This window comes from Oryctolagus cuniculus, chromosome 8 (assembly GCF_964237555.1).
Source record: "Oryctolagus cuniculus chromosome 8, mOryCun1.1, whole genome shotgun sequence".
NCBI lineage: Eukaryota > Metazoa > Chordata > Mammalia > Lagomorpha > Leporidae > Oryctolagus > Oryctolagus cuniculus.
In genome coordinates this window covers 95,763,341-95,784,530 of record NC_091439.1, presented here as the reverse complement: position 1 = coordinate 95,784,530, position 21,190 = coordinate 95,763,341, and the positions used below count along the sequence as shown (strand labels likewise).

At 38.2% G+C, this 21,190-nt stretch overlaps 1 protein-coding gene across 1 annotated transcript; it reads right to left on the bottom strand.

Moving 5' to 3' along the window:
• Window positions 1-307: 307 nt before the first annotated feature.
• On the bottom strand, window positions 308-19,561 carry LOC100351592 (UDP-glucuronosyltransferase 2A3). Its single transcript, XM_008267781.4, has 6 exons — window positions 18,805-19,561; window positions 9,534-9,682; window positions 6,767-6,898; window positions 4,313-4,400; window positions 3,716-3,935; window positions 308-3,142 (listed from the first exon to the last, which is right to left on the bottom strand). The coding sequence occupies exons 1-6, from the start codon at window positions 19,526-19,528 to the stop codon at window positions 2,863-2,865; spliced, it is 1,593 nt and encodes a 530-aa protein (XP_008266003.1). The 5' UTR covers window positions 19,529-19,561; the 3' UTR covers window positions 308-2,862.
• Between the last annotated feature and the right edge of the window lie 1,629 nt (window positions 19,562-21,190).

The window sequence follows — 21,190 nt, the reverse complement described above, 5'->3', positions numbered from 1 at the left end:
TGCAGGGCCCAAGCACCTGGGCCATCCTCCACTGCACTCCCTGGCCATAGCAGAGAGCTGGCCTGGAAGAGGGGCAACCGGGACAGAATCCGGCGCCCCAACCGGGACTAGAACCCGGTGTGCCGGCGCCGCAAGGTGGAGGATTAGCCTATTGAGCCACGGCGCCGGCTCGAAGCAAGAAAATTTTAAAAACACACAATTGAAGGATACATTTGCTAACCATATATCCTGAGGATTTGTGTTCATAGTATAAATAGAATTCCTACAACTCAATGATGAAAAGACAAAGAACCAATTAAAGATGATAAATGTTTTGAATACACATTTATTCAAAGAATATATACAATTAACAAACAAGTATATCAAAGAAGCTAAACAACTTCAGCAATAAGTCATGCAAATTTTGACTACAATTAGACACCATTTCACATACTGTAATATGCGTATAACAAGTGATTACATGTATAGGCAATAAGACAGCTTAAAACCCTCATTTCTCACTAACATGGATCTAAAAGTGATTGCAAATGTGCAGTCACTTTGATAAGCAGTTTGGCAGATCCTCGTATAAGTGAAATTATTATATTATCCAGTAATATCATCCCCAAACAAATAAACATTCATGCATTAGTGTGCATATCAATATTTAGGACATCTTTACTCACCATAGCAGAAAGTATAGTTAAACAAAATATCCATTAGTTAATTAATGAATTAGTTAAATATAGTGTATTGTTATAGACTGTGTTATCCAACAGTACAAGTGAATGAAAAAGTAGTACTGACGTATACTAAAATGTGGATGACACTTAAGAAGATACCATACTTAGACAAAGCAGTTGTAAAAGACAATATAATGCGTGATTCCATTTACAAAAAAATTCCAGAACAAGCATACATGTATATGTTAGTAGTTGCTGCGAGTGAGAGGGTATAGGGATTGAACTCCAAGGTGTATGACGTTTTGTTTTTGGGTGATGAAAATGTCCTAAAATCAGATTATCATAACAAATCCATAATGCTGTAAACATACTAAATACATTGGATTATATATAGGTGAATTTTGTGATATATAACTTATATCTTATAAAGTTTATTTAAATAATTATAATAATAAATGTTATACTTTTCAAAATAATATAAATTTTACATGTTTTAAATGTTACAAATATTTTACATTTCTTGAAGTTCATAATTTTTCCCTTCTATTGATTCTGTCATATATTTTAAAGTTTCTTACAATTAGCTGTATATCTCTAAACTTTTATGTAGAAAATTATTGCACTAACTGACTACACAGTAAATCTATAAAGTTACGATGTACATTGAAATAGCTACTTGAATATAAAAGCATATTTCATCAAGATAATTGGTCTATAGTTTATTGTTTCTGCAATCTTTGGCTTTGGTGTCAGAGTAATGGTGTCTTTGTGAAATACGCTTGGCAGAGTTCTCTTCTTTTTAATTTTTTAGAATAATTTGAGAATAATTGGCATTATTTCTCCTTTAAGTGATTTCAGCACTGAAGCCATCAGTTCTGGAACTTTCTATGTTGGAAAACTTGCACTTACAACTTCTATCTCATTTGTACATACTGGTCAGCTGGCTTTTTCTCTTTCTTCTTGATTCAATATTGGTAGATTGTAAGCACCCAGGAAATTGTCAATATTTTGAAGTTGTCTATTTGTTTACATATATTTGTTCATATTAGTTTTTTATGACCCTCTATATTTCTGTGGCAATTGTAATATCTCTTTTTTATCTTTCTCTGTTCATATTATCTTTTTTTCTTTTCTTTCTAGCTCAGGTTTTGTTGTTTGTTCAGATAGTCAGAAACAAAATATTCATCTCACTGATTTTTCATTTCACTTTTGTTTATACCATGCTCTTCATTACTTTGTTCTTTATACTAATTTGAGGGTTTGTTTTTTTTTTTTTTTTTTTGACAGGAAGAGTGGACAGTGAGAGAGAGAGACAGAGAGAAAGGTCTTCCTTTTGCTGTTGGTTCACCCTCCAATGGACGCTGCAGCTGGCGCGCTGCGGCTAGCGCACCACACTGATCCGAAGCCAGGAGCCAGGTGCTTCTCCTGGTCTCCCATGGGGTGCAGGGCCCAAGGACTTGGGCCATCCTCCACTGTACTCCCGGGCCACAGCAGAGAGCTGGCCTGGAAGAGGGGCAACCAGGACAGAATCCGGCGCCCCAACCGGGACTAGAACCCGGTGTGCTGGCGCCGCAGGCAGAGGATTAGCCTATTGAGCCATGGCTCCAGGCTAATTTGAGGTTTCATTTCTTCTTGTTTTTCAGGATGCTGAGATGCATAACTAGGTTGTTTATTTGAAATTGTTCTCCTTTTTGTATTACAGCACAAATCATGATGGTCAAAATTTGGTCTCAGGCATCCATCAAAAGATAAATAGCTTAAGAAAATACGCTTTCATATACATATTATATATATAGTGTAATATTATTCATCTGTAAACATAATGAAATCTTGTTATTTGCAGCAACATGGATGAGACTGGCAAGAGGATAACAGCATGGTGACTACTCTTCAATATAATACGAGGCCATGGTAAAGGAAAAATGGGAGTGGTGAGAAGGAACTGAAATGAAAGAAAAGCATTCCTATATGTCTCATCTCAGAGTTATTGGTATCTCTGTAACCAGTAATGTGAAAAAAGGAGGAAGAAATAGCTAGAAAGACTGAAAAAAAAGACACACTCACTAGCTGATTATTAGCTTGAATGCTAGAATAAGATTGAGGAATGGGGAATATGAAAACGGGAAGCAGATGTGTTCTCCCTGAACCCTGGAATGAATAAGTTTGTCCTATTCAGCACTTTGCCCAAACTTGAAGGGATCTATTCCTTCTTTTTCTTCTTTCCTGTATTTCCAAACTGTTGGCAGTAAAACAACAAGCATTTTGTGACAAAGATTATAACAGCTGCCACACAAGCCAGCAGGAACCCGATCACATCCAAAGAGTGGGCCTGGAACCAGCTGAGGTCATGGACTGCTGGCCGAAGGTGCTTGGCTCCCTTGTGGCGCATGACAAACTCGACCCAGAAGACTGCCCGGTCCAGGGGCTTCATGGGCTGATCGTGGTGAATCCTCGATAACTTCATGGCGTTCTCTTTGTAGCTGGAAGTGCGAACAGAGACAGAAAGTAGAGCGTTCTTATCTTTGTTTTAATTAAAGTAAATGAAATGTGCTGTAAAGCCAAAACTTACTGACGAAAATATAAATTCTTGATGTCACATGAACTTTGCTGACTGACTATCATTAACATATTTGGTGAGGAGACTGAAAAGAAATACACAAGGGTACTTGAAAAACTCTGAGGGAAGACTTAGGTAAATACTAAGTTTATTTTCATTCAAAAAGTTTAAATCCACTCTTAGTTTAAACTTAATATCCATTTTTCATTAATGTTTTTGTGATTCCTTGTATGTATCATTTTCATTTCTTACAATGGGGGAAATGAATATAAAGGTAAATTTGTAAGAAGCTCATTGTCAATTTAACCTTATTTGTTCCATAAAGAAACTTAATCACTGAATGAGCTACAGTTTTCAAGATGATATCAAGACCAAGATGGTGAATTCCAAGACTGTGCAAAAGTATCTGAAAAAACCATAACCCTGGTCTCTAATGCTTCCTGATAAAACTAACAGCATAGTCAATATTAGAACCTTTCAAATCAGCAGTACTTACGAGGGGTCATTGATCACTGTCCTCAAGGCACTGAGCAAGTCTGCACTTGTCATTGTGTGCAGGTTCACCTCCACAGCCACTCCTTTGGCCTTCATGTGAGCAATGTTGTCATGCTGATCATTAACTAAGGGAACTCCTACCATGGGGACCCCATGGTAAATTGCTTCATAGATCCCATTCATTCCACCATGAGTGATGAAAGCTTTGGTTTTGGGATGGCCTAGTTTGTGAAAAGAGCACAGCTGAGGACTGCATCATACATTGTTAAAAGTATTTAATAAAACAGAAGGAAAAATTATAATGAGGTAACTCAATGAAGAAGACAGTGTATCCTACATAGAAGGTGATAACTTGGGTCATTGCTACCCAGGAAAAATTTCTTTTTAAAAAGGAGTCAATGATTCCTTTGGCATTACTCAAAACTCTTAATGTGAACAATTAGATGAATTAATTTAGGAAAATAATCATCAATTCTTTAATTATAATTATAGATATTGGAGATATGTTGATAAACTTCTACACTTGTTAAATATTTGTTGAATTTTATTCACTTTGTCCCTCATCCAGCTGCATACGTGTACTTTCCCATAGTCTTACCAAGAAGATCATTTTGGGGTATCCAATCATAGATTCGAGTATTCGCACCTAAGGTTGCTGGTTTCTTTCCTTTGAATTTCCATAAAACCTATATTTCATAAATAACACAACACAAGAATTTCATTTTAAGGCTACAGAAGGCATTTATAAATTATATATATTCCATTCTATGTAAAATGAAATTTGAGCTAGGTGTATTTGGGGGCACATGTAAACATGTAAGAAACAACAGTACTGTTCACAATTAAAATTGTAAGGAATTTAGATTTATATTGATTATTGAAAAGTAGGCAGGGATGGGGTAAGAGAGAGAGAGGGAAAGATAGAGACAGACAGAGAGATTATCTTCTATTTTCTGGTTCATTCCCCAAATGCATGCCATAGCCTGGGCTAGAACAGGATGAATCCAGGAACCAGGATCTCAATTTGGTCTCCCCTACAGATGGCAGGGTCCCAAGTACTTCACCAATCATCTGTTTACTGCAGTATGCATTAGCAGGAACCTGAAATCATGAACAGAGCTAGGACTAGAACCTAGGCACTCCTCTATGGAATGTCACAGTCTCAAGCAGTATCTGAATTGCTATGTCAAATGCCAACACACATACTCATCTTTTAAAAAGATTTGTACTAGTTTCTTTCTTTAAAAAAGAAGATTTTTATTTATTTGTTTGAGAGGTAGAGTTACAGACAGTGAGACAAAGAGACAGAGAGAAAGATCTTCCTTCCATTGGTTCACTCCTCAAACAGCCACAATGGTGGGATCTGCGCCAATCTGAATCCGAGCCAGGTGCTTCTTCCTTGTCTCCCAGGCGCATGCAGGGGCCCACGCACTTGGGCCATTTTCTACTGCTTTCCCAGGCCACAGCAGAGAGCTGGATTGGAAGAGGAGCAGCCAGGACTAGAACCGGTGCCCATGTGGGATGCCGGCACCGCAGGTGGAAGATTAACCTACTGCACCACAACACTGGCCCCCTGTACTAGTTTCTTTTAAATGTATTATTACCAGGGTAGGTGCTGTGGTGCAGTAGGTTAAAATCCCAGTCTGCAGTGCCATCATATTTTGCTCCGGTTCAAGTCCCAGTAGCTCCACTTCCCTGGGAAGACAGTGGAGGATGGGCCAAATGCTTGGACCCCAGCACCCATGGGGGAGACCCAGAACAAGCTCCAGGTTCCTGGCTTCAGATCTGCCCAGCTCCAGCTGTTATGGCCATTGTGGGAGTGAACCAGGAGATGGAACACCTTTCTCTCTCTCTGCCTCTGCCTCTCTGTACTGCCTTTCAAATAAATAAATAAATATTAAAAAAAAAACATTGTTACCAATGGTCTCACCAATTAAAAGTATCCAAAGGGGAGATTATCAATGAAGAATTGAAAAAGAAAGCATTACTATTTAATTAGTCTGTATATATGAGTTAAAATATTGTGGATACTTGACTTCTGTGTATATTTGAATCATTGGGCCATCATAGCTCTATCTTTACATAGATTGGTCTCACAGGTATAATTTACTCTAGATGTTTCTGTTTGGGTTTTGGATGATTTGTTGTCTTATTTCTTCCTGTTTCTTCTCTCCTTTCTTTATATGTAGTTTAATTTGGAATTTTATGAAGAACAAAGATGGAAGGGTAGTGTGGAGGATGTACGGCAGGTTACTCCTCTTCATTTGCCAATGGAGCATCTTGTTTGGATTTGTACTTCTGCTACATTAAATATTTTTTTGTTTTGGGGAAGTCTTTAAAGGTAATCTTTCATCTGAATACAAACAGCAGCAAAATATTCCAGGCCCCTCCACAGATAATTTCATAATAAACTAGTGAGATTTATGTAATTTAATCAAACATAAAAATAAAAAGCTCTGTGATAGTTCATATATAGAAATATCTAGAGTTGAAATCTAACATTATGGTAATAAAGTCAAAATTAATCAAGTGTCTTAAATTATTAAATAAATTTGGTAAATTATAACATTAAAATACGGCTGTTTTCAGGCTAGAAAATTTTAATTAAGTAGAAAAACTGTAAAAATCTAAGATTCTGCTTCTCAGCCCCACTTTATTGGATAAAGTTCTCAACCAACCAAATATTGGAGATAATATTCTGGATCATGATTCCTCTCTCTATTTGTCATTTCAGTTCCCTCTTTTCCTTATTCTTGGAAGCTAAAACACCTCACAGTTTTTTAAAGGAAGCAAAACAGGCCTTAACATTTCAAATCCTAAAATGTGCAATGGGGCTTAACCTATTCAATTTTATCTTATTACAAAAAAATGACAGTGAAGAGAGGTGTTTCCAAAGTAAAGGCCACGTTCAGTAGGCAAGTAATCAATTGTGCCTAGAAGTGTTATACTGTTTCACAAATTTTCACTGAATACTGAAATCTTTCATGCTAATAGGAAAATGAGACTCAGCTTTCAGATGGAAAGGCACACTTGGATGCAGGGCTTTGCTGACCTTCTGTGGAATCTGAGCCAGGGCAGAAGCAATGAGGTCAGCCTTTTCTTCAGGTAAATTATCAATTACAGAACCCAGAGAAAACACCACGATGCCATCTTCACCTGAGCTCTGGACAAACTCTTCCATTTCCTGTAGTGAAAAATATTCTGTGTATTACAAAGGTGCAGTAGCACCGAGAATAAAATAAAGTCACTTACATTACTGAAATAAAGATTGACATAATGAGACTGAATCTATATTCTGACACACACAACCATCTAGGAAGTGTGTGTGTGTGTGTGTGTGTGTGTGTGTGTGTAAAGCATATATTTTGAATACATAATCATTTATTACTAGGATAACCATGTTACATAATGATCACAAAAAATTAAGTAATAAGAATAAAACTTTTTTCATGTATAATAGAAACCAAATTTTAAAAGGTACTTTAAAACTCATAAAAGTAATCATTAAAAAATAGAAAAAAATGTGTCTGAATAAAGCTTCCAAATTATTAACAATTAATTTAAATATAATCAATTTTTCTATTTCTTGACTGTAATGTTAATATTTATCTATTTTAAAATTTGCATAATTTCATGTGTGTTTGGAAAAAAAATGGGAGTGAGGGGAAATATAATTGAGCATTGCAGATTACCTAGAGAGCCATGGCAATGGTAACTTACTAGTCTTTCTGTATTTCTAGTTAAATAATGCCATGAGTTAATAGATGTAATTATAGAATGTAGTATGTAGGGGAACTGGTGTTCACTCTATTTTTTGTATTCGCAATAGATGCAAATACAGCAAAAAAAAATAGAGTTTTGTTTGTAGCTATAGTATTACTGGTAAGAAAAAGATATACATAATCCAGAAGTGGGATTTCATTCATCAATACCTGTCTAACTATGAAGAGATATCCATAATTCTCTAAAACATTCTATTTAGTTTGCAATATCTCTTAAGGTGTTTGACTCATATTCTTCATATTCCCACAACACAAGAAACTAGGGATTTTACTCACTCTATTGACAGTTAAACACAATATTCTCTCAAACAATAATTGTGATGAATTTGTTCGGTTTATGTTGTTGTGGCATCTGTGTTTTATTTATCACACTAGAATCAAGGTTTTATCAACACTGAAAAAGTTTCAAATTCTTTGTCTCCTTCAAGTTCCTCAACATGGTTAATTTTGATACCTATCTTAACAACAGTGACCTCTGATCACTGAATCCCAATATTACAGCCATATACAACTGACTTGGCTCACTCCTCTGTCCTCATACTCCATATGAACTGTGGTGTGCTGCAGTGACCACTTCTCACTCACAGTGACTCAACAGAACTCATGCCACTTGCTCTTGAACTCAACAATCACAATCCAATGCTGTAAACCCACATGGATAATGTCCAGTTTCCTAATAAATACTTTGCCTTACAGATCCCTCAGTCTGTGTTCTGTGTCCCATCAACTGCTAAAACTTCCTTGCTCTAGAAATCTCACTCTTTCCCAGTCACTCTACAAGGCACACTTAACTCTCTTCTCTGGAAACTGCAGTTAATAAACTACTTCTGTTATTTCATGAATTTTGTTGAGTTGACTCCTTTGTTTTTCATTTAACCAGCTAACATGCCATAAACTTTGTCCTAGTCAGTTTGCTATGGTATGTCTCTCCTGGTTGTAAGAAAAGGTGCACAGACTAGATAACAGCCACAGAGGCATCTGCTGCTATAAAGAAGTTTGTACAGTGAAAAAGAGTTGGTCACAGTTGAACAGTCACACAGTAAGCCATGCACCAGGACAAGAAAGAATCCTGTGAAAGGCACATTGTAAACACCTTCAACTAAATATCCTTGAGCCCCTTCAGGTGGGAAGTAGAGTTTATAGCCAATCAGGGGGACAGAGATCTCAAGCTCAAAGTAGACGAAGAAACAGATAAATTATAATTCGTTCTTGCTTCTCAATACTGTTTCTTCCAACATCCATGGCATGCCACATTTTTTTTCTGAAGACTTGTGAATAACTATAATCTCGTTCTTAACTTCAAAAGAAACCTGCCAATAGGCTAAGAAAGAATTGATCTAACTTTTGGTTTACCCATGTCCATAAACTCTACTCTTGCTCATAACTTTAAAGCTTTGTATTGCTATAGCCTGAGATTGAGACCTTGCATTATCCAAGTGATTTCTAGAGAACTTCACCTGAAAGTTTTCTTTACTCCTCTCCTGCATGGTCATAAGAGATAACTCATTATATTAATTTGAGACATGCTTTACCTCTAGATATATCCTATTTCAGCGAGAGATAACACACACATTTTAGCACTCAAAGTGGAAATCAAAGGATCCTCAACAATTTCTCTTATTTGAACACTTCCACTGACTAAATCCTGTAGAATATACCACAATGAGTTTCTAGAAAGTATGTTATCTGGCTATCATCCTGTTAAGTGTCCTTGGTCCTAATCCAAATATGTCAGTGAAGAAGACTAGAACGATCTCCTATCCCTAATTTGCTGTAACTACAACCTGTTATCAACACATTAGTAACATTAATTTATTAAAATTTACTTTAGTCACTTCACACACAGACTAGTTTATCAAAGCAACACCTGAAAGAATTATTAGCAACCGTAAGTCCCCTGTGACACAGAAATCGAATATCGAATGAAAATATGAATGTGTTCATAATCATGTCTGTGTTAGTAAGCTTGCACTATTTCATGTAAGATCAAGTATCATATTATAAATCACCCAAGATCCCTCCAAGTAATTATACTACCTTGGGTAAAGGTTTGGCAGGTTTGCAATGCAGTCCTCCAACAAACTCAATATTAGGCAAGTATGGACGAGGAAATTCAAAATCCCAGTATGTTTGGATTAACCAAATTTCAGCTTTTGCCAGAGTTTCACATAATGTGGTGGGTCTTCCTGGAAGAAACAAGTAACTGTTCAGTAGAGGGAATTGACCCATAATTTAAATGGAAAAATTAGACCATTCATTCCCTGGTAAGGTACTGAGGGAAAAGAAAATTATGTCTTCCCCTTCCAATCCATTTTCCTGCTAATGTGCACCTTGTGGGGAAACAAATGATGGCTGAACTATTTGTGTCTCTTGAGACCAGGAAGGAATTCTGGGCTCCTGACTTGGGCCTAACCAAACCTTAGCTCCATCTCCAAACTTCTACACAGATATATTCACACTGTCTAGATTCTTTGTTTTCTGTGTCATATCTGCCTAGATTGTCAACCCATTTATGATGATAGTATATGGCTTTATGGCTTTATTTTTTTTACCAAAGAAACCTTTTATTTAATGAGTACAAATTTCTTAAGTACAACTTATGATTCTTTCCACCATACCTGCCCCCTCGCTCCAATCTCACCCCACCTCCTCCTCCTTCTCCCATTCCTAGTGGATTCTCCGTTAAGAAAAAAAAAAAAAAAAAAAAAAAAAAACACCTGTTCCTCAACCATCAAGACAGTAACTGTTCAAATTCTCAAAGTGTCAATTTCACTTGTACAGATTTCCTTTTAGGTGATCTATTAGTTATCACAGATCAGGGAGAACATATGGTATTTGTACCTATGGGACTGGCTTATTTCACCAAGTATGATGTTTTTCAGAATCATCCATTTTGTTGCAAATAAGCACATTTCATTTTTTTTTTACCACTGCATTCCATAGAATACATATCCCATCATTTCTTCATCCAGTCTTCAGTTGATGGGCATTTAGGTTGATTCTATTTCATAGCTATTGTAAATGGGGTGTAATAAACATAGGGGGTGCATATAACTCTTTCATGTGATGATTTAATTTCCCTTGAGTAATTTCCCAGGAGTGGGATGGCTGGGTCATATGGTAGGTTTATATTCAGATTTCTGAGGTATCTCCAAACTGACTTCTGTAGTGGTTTCTCCAGTTTACATTCCCACCAACAGTGGATTAGTGTACCTTTTTCCCTACATCCTCACCAACATTTGCTGTTTGTTGATTTCTACATGAAAGTCATTCAAACTGGGGTGAGGTGGAAGATCAGTGTGGTTTTGATTTGCATTTTCCTGATGGCTAGTGATCTGGAGCATTTTTCCAGATGTCTCTTGGCCATTTGGATTTCCTCTTTTGAAAACATTTTGTCATACATCTCTTTGTAGTAATTTCTGATGATTCTTTTTTATTTCTGTGCTCTCTGTTGTTACATTAACTTTTTCATCTCTAATTTTATTGATTTGGATCTTCTCTCTTCTTTTTTTGGTTAGTTAGGCCAACGGTGTGTCAATTTTTTTTATTTTTTCAAAAAAAAAAAAAACCCAGTTCAATATTTTGCTGATTTTTGGCATTGTATTTTTTTGTCAATTTTGTTGATTTATTCTCTACTTTTAATTATTTCTTTTCTCCTACTGGTTTTGGGTTTGGTTTTCTGTTGTTTTTCTAGATCCTTGAGATGCATTGATAGTTCATTTATTTGGTGCCTTTTAAATTTCTTGATATAGGCACCAATCACTAAAATCTTTCCTTTTAACACTACTTTTGCTGTTTCCCATAAGTATTGATATGGTGTATTGTCTTCATTTGGTTCCAAAATTTTTTTATTTCTCTTTTGATTTCTTCTATGACCCTCTGTTCATTCAGGAACATTGTTGTTCAGTCTCCATGTGTTTACATATGTTTTAGAGATTCCTGAGTTACTGATTTCCAGCTTCATTCCATTGTGGTCTGAGAAGATGCATAATATGGTTTCAATTTTTTGAATTTGCTGAGACTTGCTTTATGGCCTAATATATGGTCAGTCCTAGAGAAAGGTCCATGCACTGCTGAGAAGAATGTGTATTCTGCAACTGTAGGATGGAAAGTTATGTAGATATCTGTTAGGTCCATTAGATATACAGTGTCGATTAACTCTGTTATTTCTTTGCTGATTTTCTGTCTGGTTGATCTGTCCATTGCTGAAAGTGGGATATTGAAATCTTCCATTACTATTTTATTTGAGTGTATGTCTCCTTTTAGATACCTTAACATTTCTTCCTTTTTTAAATTTCTTAACATTTCTTTCTTTTTAAATAGCCAGGTGCCCTGAAATTAGTTACATCTTCCTATTGAATTGATCCCTTAATCATTACATAGTTTTCCTCTTTGTCTCTTTTAACAGTTTTGTGTTAAAGTCTATTTTGTCTGATATTAGGATGGCTGCACCAGCTCTTTTTGGTTTCTGTTAGCATGGACTATCTTTTTCCATCTTTTCACTTTCAGTCTGCGTGCATCTTTGTTAGTGAGATGTGTTTCTTGCAGGCAGCAAATGTATGGGTTTTGTTTTTCAATCTATTCAGCTAGTCTGCGTCTTTTAACTGGATAGTTAAGGCCATTTACATTTTAGGTGACTATTGATAAGTATTAGTTTACCCTGCCATTTTTTAAGAAATATTCTTGTTTTTTTTACTTTGGATTTCTTTTTACTGGGAGACTTCCTTCCTTTACCTTCTTCCGTAGTGATGACCATGTTTCTGTGTTTCTGTGTGCAACACATCCTTAAACATATTTGGTAAGGCTGGTTAGGTGGTGTCAAATTTGTGGGGAGCAACCCGGACTGGACTGAGTTACTGGAATTAAGACTTATTCTATGCATCTGCTCTCCCACAATATGGCGCTGGGAGAAAAGAAAAAAGCTTCTACACAGCTGCCTCCAGTTCAGCCAATAAACTGTAGGACTTGCTCCTGATTGGAGGAGAGCAGCGTGCTCGGCGTGTGGGCAGCCGAGTTGGGATTGGCGGAGGAGGACTATAAAGGAGGAGAGAGACGGCATGCACCAGGAACATCTAAGGGGAACATCTAAGGGGAACACCTGTGCAGCCCCCGAGAGAGCCGGCCGGCGGTGTGCCGCTCCCCCACGGAAGTGGGGAATGTGGCAGGGGGAACCGCCCTTCCACGGAGGTGGAAGGGTCGGTAGCCAACCCGGGAAGGACCAGCAGCAAACCTGGGGAGGGCCGAGCAGACAAAAGAACAGCGCAGGGTCCTGTGTCATTCCTCCACGAAGACAGGGAGCGACATAATGGTGCCGTGACTCGGATATGAAGCCTAGGCAGGGTTTAGTGTCGTTCCTCCGCGAAGAGGGGGAGCGACATAATGGTGCCGTGACTCGGATAGGAAACCTAGGACGGATAGGAAACTTAGGAGGAAAGAAACGGGAAGAAATGGGAAAATATCGGAGAGAGAGACTAGCAAACAGCCTAGGGAAAAGCCGGACGAAAAAGGTGCCGGAAGAAGCTATTGAAAGCCTAGGCATAGACTCAGATACGGACTACAGGGGGAAGCTGGGAGAAATCTCTAAGGTCGAAAGCGAAAGTGAAAGCTAGAACAAACAGACTCGGATGCGGACTGTGGGGAGAGGCCAGGAGAAATGAGGGAGGAGTATTGTTGGAAGAAAGCTTGGGGAAACATACCGGGTAGAGAAAAATGTTAGGGAAATTGAAGCCGCGGGGGGCAGGCCGAGGCGGAGACGAAAGCCACTTTGGGATTCTCAAGTTAGCCCGGGAATAGGGGGCGAAAAGTTGAAACCAGAAGCGGAAACGTAAGCCAGATTGGGATCCGTCTGATTAGCCCGGGGAGCAAAGGACGGGAAGCCAAATCGTGGGGCAGAGACGTGAACTGGGTTGAATTCGCCAGGTTAGCCCGGGGAACTTAGATTGAATGCTAGTGGCGGACACGTAAGCTACGCTGTGTGACTCGCGGAGGCTGCCGCGCGCAGACAGAGCGTGCAGGGCTCAAGTAGATAGGGAACGCTGGGCTAGTGCGAAGCCGCGCAGATGAGAGAGGCGCGGGCTGAAGCGGCTCAGAGCCGGAAAGCCGCCGAGAAGCAGCCTCGGGGCGGGCGCCGGGAAGCCGCGGGGATAAGAGAAACAGAAGTTTAGAAGTAAAATGAGAGAAATAGGAATGCTGGAAGATAGAAGTAAAATGGGAGAAATAGGAATGCCCGGAGATAGAGAAATAGAGAAATAGAAAGGCCTCCCCACAATACTGCAATGAGAAGGCTTGGATTCGGTCTGCCTGATTAGTAAGGCGGTAAGCACCAGTAGGCAGCTCGACCAGAGTATGAGCTGCAGGTCACCGAAGATAGGCACGAATCAACACCAATAAGCCTACCCACAATATGGCGCTGAGAAGGCTTGGATTCGGTTTGCTTGATAGGGCTTGTAAGCACCTGCAGGCAGAGCAGAGCATGCGCTGCAGGTCACCGAAGACAGGCACGCATCAGCGCCTAAAAACCTCCTCACAACATGGCGAAGAGAGGACCCGGATTCGGTTTGCCTGATTGATAGGACTTGTAAGAACCTGTGGCAACTCTAGCAAGTAGAGCAGAGTGTGTGCCACGGGACACCGAAGACAGGCGCGTATCAACGCCAAAAAATAAAAAGAAAGGGGGATCTGTGGGGAGCAACCCGGACTGGACTGAGTTACTGGAATTAAGACTTATTCTATGCATCTGCTCTCCCACAATATGGCGCTGGGAGAGAAGAAAACAGCTTCTACACAGCTGCCTCCAGTTCAGCCAATAAACTGTAGGACTTGCTCCTGATTGGAGGAGAGCAGCGTACTCGGCGTGTGGGCAGCCGAGTTGGGATTGGCGGAGGAGGACTATAAAGGAGGAGAGAGACGGCATGCACCAGGAACATCTAGGGGGAACATCTAAGGGGAACACCTGTGCAGCCCCCGAGAGAGCCGGCCGGCGGTGTGCCGCTCCCCCACGGAAGTGGGGAATGTGGCAGGGGGAACCGCCCTTCCACGGAGGTGGAAGGGTCGGTAGCCAACCCGGGAAGGACCAGCAGCAAACCTGGGGAGGGCCGAGCAGACAAAAGAACAGCGCAGGGTCCTGTGTCGTTCCTCCATTAAGACGGGGAGCGACAAAATTCTTTCAATGTCACCTTCATTCATAAAGGAGAGCTTTGCAGGATATAATATTTTGGGTTGACAGGGTTTTGTTTTTTTTTTTTTTTAACCTTAATCCCTGGAATATATCTCGGCATTCTCTCCTAGCCTGTAGTGTTTGTGATGTGAAGTCTGTTGTGAGTCTAATTGGAAATGCTCTTAAAACAATGTGGCATTTTATTTCTCTCATGCACATTTTAGAATCTTTTCATGTTTTACTGTGGTGAGTTTGAATACAATGTGTCATGGTGAAGATCTTTTCTGGTCATGTCTATTAGGAGTTCTATGTGCTTACTGTACTTGGATGTCCCTTTCTTTCTCCAAATTGGGAAATTTTTTTGTTATTATTTCAGCAAAAAAAACCTTCTAACCCTTTCTCTCTTTCCATGCCTTCAGCAACTCCTACAACCTGTATGTTGGGTTGTTTCATAGTGTCCTATAGATTCCCAACAGTGTTTTTTAATTTTCTAATTTCTTCTTATTATATTTGTTCTGACTGATTTCCTGTGCTTCATCTTCTAAGTCAGATATTCTTTTTTCGGCTTAACTGATTCTATTATTCAGGATTTCCACTCATTTTTTAATTGTTCTATTGAATTTTTCATTTCCAAGATTTCATTTTGATTTCTCTTTAAGATATCAGTTTCATGGGATAAATTTTCTATTTTGTCATGTGTGGATTTCATTAGTTCATGCATTTGCTTCTGATTACTTCTAAGTAATCCTATGACCAGTGTTTTGAATTCCATTTCTGGAATTTTTCAATCTCATCATCTTCATAATCTAGTATTGAAGTGCTATGTTATTTTGGGGATGTCCTGTTGTCTTCTTTATTCTTGTTTCTTGAATTGGTGTGTTTGCTATTCAGCATTTCTGGAAATACTCATTGGTTTCTTCTTTGTTTTTTTTTTTTTTTTTTTTTTTTTTTTGGCTGTGGTGGCTTTTATCTTTGGACTATATCTGGGTAAGTTAATGGAGTATCTGCTTTCAAGGATAACTACAGGGATGTGATAGGTGTGGCCAGGTAGCTCTGTTCAGTGCTCCAGGGTAGAGGGCATGTCTGATGTGACACACCCAGGTTTGTCCTGGTAAATTTTCTTTGTTTTAATCAGACAGAGGAGAGGTTTCTTCTTGTCTGTTGGTGTACACTCAGCTGAGCTCCTTTCCTCAAAGGAGACCAATGCCTGGGCACTAGCCTCAGTGAGTTTATTATTTGCCCACTCTGCCACAAGGACCACACAAAGGTTCTGTGCAGACCTCAGTTTAAACTCTGATTCCCAGGCAATGTCCCTCACCAGGTAACCAGGAAATCCTGATCATGTTGATCCTCCTAAAGTGATTGCCCAATGTCCCAGTTGCACCCTGAGTCCTCCCATGCAGCCTCAGTGTTTTCACAGTCCCAGCACCCAACCCTGCCACATTCCCGAGCATCCAGCCTCCTGTCTGTTTCCACCAGACTCTGGAGTTTCCTCCTAGTTCATTACTGGGCATGCACCTGAGTTGATGCAGCTGTTACATGTCCAAAATGGCACCTGCTCTTTGTCAGCTTGATATAGGATGCCTTTGCAGGATGATCATGGAGAGAGAAAATGTGCCCCCACTTTGTTTTTTCTCCTTTAGTTTGGTGGGTACACTATCCCCCACAGGGCTCCAAGCCAGATTCCCTCTAGCCTCTTCCTGCAGCTTTTTCGCCAGTGGTTTGGGCTGCTGCAGTCTGCTCTCACCTCACTCTCCAATGCTGGTGCAGAGTTTTCAGCTGCTGGGCTCCTAAGTTGTGTGCATCCTTGCCCTCCGTGTGGGTCCACTGTATTCCTCCAATTTGTGGAGACTTTCCTCTGTTATTTTCTCCCTAACTCTTACAATGCTGTTTTTTGTTTTGTTTTGTTTTGTTTTTAGCTGATGCTATTTTTACAAGCATGGCATAGTTCTGGAGTCTAGAAGTACAAGATCAAGGTGTTAGTCCAAATTGTTCTTTCCAGAATCTCTTCAGGAAAATCTGTTCCACACCTCTCTTCTCTTAGCTTCTGGTGGCTGCTAGCAATATTAACTTACAGACTTCCCTATCACTCAGAGAGTAATTCAGACATGCCTCAGGGGGCAGGATCAGCTGCCCTCAACTGGGATTTAAAGGTAGTACTTTTACTCCACCTTAGGGATTTTTCAAGATGTTTACCATAAGCATGTATTAACTTCAAAACACAAAATGTTAAGAGTTGGGGTGCAGTTAAGCCACTGCTTGGGAAGCTGACAACTCCTGAGTGCCTCAGTCTATAGGGCTTTAGATCTCATGTAAGAAAGACAGTTTAAAGCAATTAAAGATATTCTGTATGTAAATGGATGATTAACAGCAACTATAGAAGTTTTTAAAGGGAAGAGAATGAAGGTAAATTTACACAGACAAATATTCAAAAGTAATGGCTTTTTTGAAATATTATACATGAAGTATATTATTATATTATAATAACTATATATAATAATATATAATAATTATAAGTATATTATACATGAAAGTAAAGTTACACAAATATTCAAAAGTAATGCTTATTTGAAATATTATAAATGGAGAACTATAGGAAAAGTACTTGAAGGAAGATGATTGATATCTCTTAAGTTTTAGACACCAAATAAGTGTTATTATCACATGAATTGATTATTTCAAGCTGCCCAACTGGGAAGATAAGTAAAGATTTTTCAAAATTGCTTGAATGATTAGTCAGAACAAACTTTTTTTTATTACATTTCTGCTCTGTTTTCAATATGAACCTTTCAATGGGATTTTAATCGAAATCCTGTTGTGTTAAAGTATTGCAGTGACCTACTAATAGTTTTGTATTTATTTATAGCAGTAAAATACATAAACATAATTTTCTTCCTTAATATTTTTGAGCTTCATTTTGTTTTCATTATTTTTAAAAAAATTTTATTTTAATTAGTTTTAACAGATTCAATGTGCTTTTTAGGTACAATTCTAAGAACATAATGATGTTCCCTTCCTCTCTCCTTTTTCCCCCTCTCTCACTTCCATCATCCTCCACTCACTCTTTCATTTTTTCTTCTAGTTTTTAGGATAAAATATTTTAAATTTACACTACAGAGAAAAGAATACCTCACAGAATAAGAAGTTTAACAAGTAGAAAGCAAAAAGACCCTAGTTTACCCGGAATAGATAATTTCTATAGACAATAAAGGAATGGAAAAATGACCTATTAGGGAAGACTTGAGGTCAGGAATCTTGTGTTACTGTCTTGCAAGCTGCATGAAACCTAGAGAGTTTTATTTACCTAGGCAGTGTTTTCTGATTATTTCATTGATTAATAAGAGAAAATCAGCACATTTGAATTTACATCATGTTATCAATGAGAACTGTTGAAGTGGATTCCCCTGAACTTAATTCTATGAAGTAATTTGTCTAACAGACTTCAATGAATTATGTCTGTTAGTATTTTAGGAGTCTATTATGATATTTTGTTTCTCTGTTCGTGACTCTGTACTTTTTGAATATAGTTTGAGAAGCAGCCTAACTGCATTGACATGCAGATCACAACTGAATGCATGAAAATCACAACAAAAACCATAATCTAGAAGAAAGGGCAAGGAAATTATAAGTCAATTTATGTACACTGGTTTAGGAAAAAAATCTATTGTATTTTATATCACAAAACAAAAATATCAAAAGAGTTTTTAAATTACTACAAGACACCAAGTAGTGAATAATTTTCATATTAATTTCTCAGGCATTAGTATAATAATCATTCAAGATGTTAAAACATCCCAAAAGATATTTCAATATGAGAAGCCATGACTAAAATTCTCTATAGCAGACTTTGTGAAGAAACTAAAGAAATATATGAGATGGAAGAATCGTGGGTACCTTGTAATATAAATGGTACAAACTTAAAAATAATCATTAATGATTCTCAAAAACATCTTGTACATTTTTAAAAAGTTTAAATAAAATATGAAAATCTCTGTGTTAATGTCTATCATATTTTATTGATAAACTTTGGCTTTATTTTAGAATGGAAAGCAAGGTTTTCTAAAATTTGAAAACTCATAAGTCATTTTGTATATAAGACATGAAATCTGTCCATATTTCTTTTCATAACCAGTTTAAAATAGAGTCACTTACCTAAGGCTTCACTATAAAACTGGTTCCAAATTTGAAAGTCACCACCTTGAATCCATAAGTTAGAGAAAACCAAAAGCATTGCATTTTTCACTCTTTCCAGAAAAGTCATCTTGTCTGGTAGCCCCACCATAGTCACAGGGACATACGAAGGTGGAGATGGAAGTTTCCCACAGTTCCTCTCCATATTGCCTCCTACGGAAAACTTAAGAGTGATTACAAAGGGAACTGCAAGCAGCTCAGCCACCAGCTCCCCACAGGGCTTCAGAGGGTCGATGAGCATTACATCATAGTTGGTTTCCTGCAGCTTCTTCATGAGTGTCTGGTTGTAGATGACACTCTCACAGAAAAGTTTAAAACTTTTATTCATCCCCCTTAAGAGGTCACTCAGTTTTATTATTGATTGCCAGGGTAGCAACAGTGGTGAGACATTAAGAGGTAGCTTCTGCATTGCTGCATGATTTTTCTTGGTATTCTCTTTGACAAATGGCACATCAACCACCTCAAAGTTCAGGGCAGAGGGGTTCCAGTGATCAATGAGAAGAGTATGTGGATGGGTGAGCACTGTTACCTCATGGCCCCGCTCTGCGAGTTCTTCTAGAATGACCTTGATAGTAAGCCAGTGGCTCATGTCACAAGGCCACACCAGCACCTTCCCACAGAAGCCACAGCCAGCACAGCAGAGTTGCAGCAGCAGGACTGAGGAAGCCCACTTCACGGACACCATGGTGCAGCTGCTCACACGGCCCTTCTGAGGACGAGTTTTAAGTGCGCAAAGAGTTGGAGTGGCAATTTAAACATAGAAGAAATTAAAAATTAACTTTGAAAGGGAAAAGGTCATGTTATTTTCATGTTAAATTTTTATTGGAAGATTCAGACAGAAAGTTCTTGGGTTACCTAGGTTGGTAATGAAAGAAATGACAACAGTTAAAAAAAAACTTTAAATTTAAAGTTTTGCACACAGACAAAACAGCCAATACAACTTGATTCCAAACTTAGTCCAAGATATCTGGTGCTTTGGGAGAACACATATTATACATACTTATCCCTTCGGTCTACTCACTGATTTAATTAGAATGTTTGCTTTACCTAAACATAAAATTTATATTGGTGTCATATGATACGTGCAAAGGTTTTAGGATTCCAGAAAGTAAACATAATTTCTTGTATAGGAAAGAACTAGGAAAAGTTTTAGTAAAACAAGTGACTTAAGAGGTGAAGCAAAGGGGACACAGGAGCAAAGGGAAAACTTGTCGAACTGGCTAAACTAAAGAAGATTTGCCTGAAAAAAAATGAAAAAAAAAAAAAGAAAAAAGAAAACTTAAAATGAGATGAGCCAGATGTCTGATGAAGCAGATGAAAAGAAGCCACAAATGGTTAATATCATACACTATTTCTTATCAGTGTCACAACTCGCAATGTCTTACAAAAGCCAAACAGGACTTTACCATATGATGCTGCCATTTTGCACTATGGAGCATTTATTCCATAGAAATAAGAACTTATGGCGGAGGGAAAGCCATTGTAATTCATAAACTGTACTTTGGAAATTTATATTTATTAAATAAAAGTTAAAAAAAAAGAAAGAAGAACTTATGGCACACTAAAGCCTCTACATGAGTGTTATCAGCAACTTTATTCATAATAGTACCAAAAGAGAATTGAAAATGAATCTTGATGTGAATGGAAGGGGAGAGGGAGCAGGAAAGGGGAGGGTTGCGGGTGGGAGGGAAGTTATGGGGGGGGGGGAGCCATTGTGATCCATAAGCTGTACTTTGTAAATTTATATTCATTAAATAAAAGTTAAGAAAATAAATTTGAACAGAAAAAAAGCAAACAAGTTCCTCATAAAAAAAAAAAGACACTAAACTGGTAGGACTGTTGTCTTATAAGAGGATCTTACAAGATTGATTGATCTCTCTCTCTCTCCCTCCCTACTTCCTTCCCTCCCACCACCCACCATCTGTCTCTTTTCCATGTGAAGATACAATGGGCGCACACCCAGGACAAGGGCTCACATGCTTGCTATCTAATCCAGAACTGTCAGATAACTAACTTCTGTTGTTTAAGCCACCTAGTCTGGGCTATTTCGTTATGCCAGCTTCGGATAACTAGTACACACTGTCTGAAAGAATCTGCCCATTCATTTAATTTATTTAACTCAGAGGAGTATTTTTTATTAACTATTTTGTAAGTGAATGTTTTCTAGTAGCTGTAGAAACATTTTTGAGAAGGATTTAAGAGCACTTTATCCCATTTTTTAAGTGTAAATTACATTTTTAAGAGATGAAATCATTTGCTGGAGGTTGTTTTTGTTGTTGTTGTTGTTTGTTTGTTTGTTTTGTACGACCAGAAAATAGTGGGATATTGAATTACAGGAGGGGTTAAC

Bases quoted from the DNA above. Each gene is read 5' to 3' on its own strand.
- LOC100351592 (XM_008267781.4), bottom strand. From the start codon at position 19,528: ATGGTGTCCGTGAAGTGGGCTTCCTCAGTCCTGCTGCTGCAACTCTGC. The intron at 9,683-18,804 runs GTAAGTGACTCT...TGTTTCTTCCAG, and splicing joins GTTTTATAGTGAAGCCTTAG to GAAGACCCACCACATTATGT. The intron at 3,143-3,715 runs GTAAGTACTGCT...TCGCACTTCCAG, and splicing joins ACAGTGATCAATGACCCCTC to CTACAAAGAGAACGCCATGA.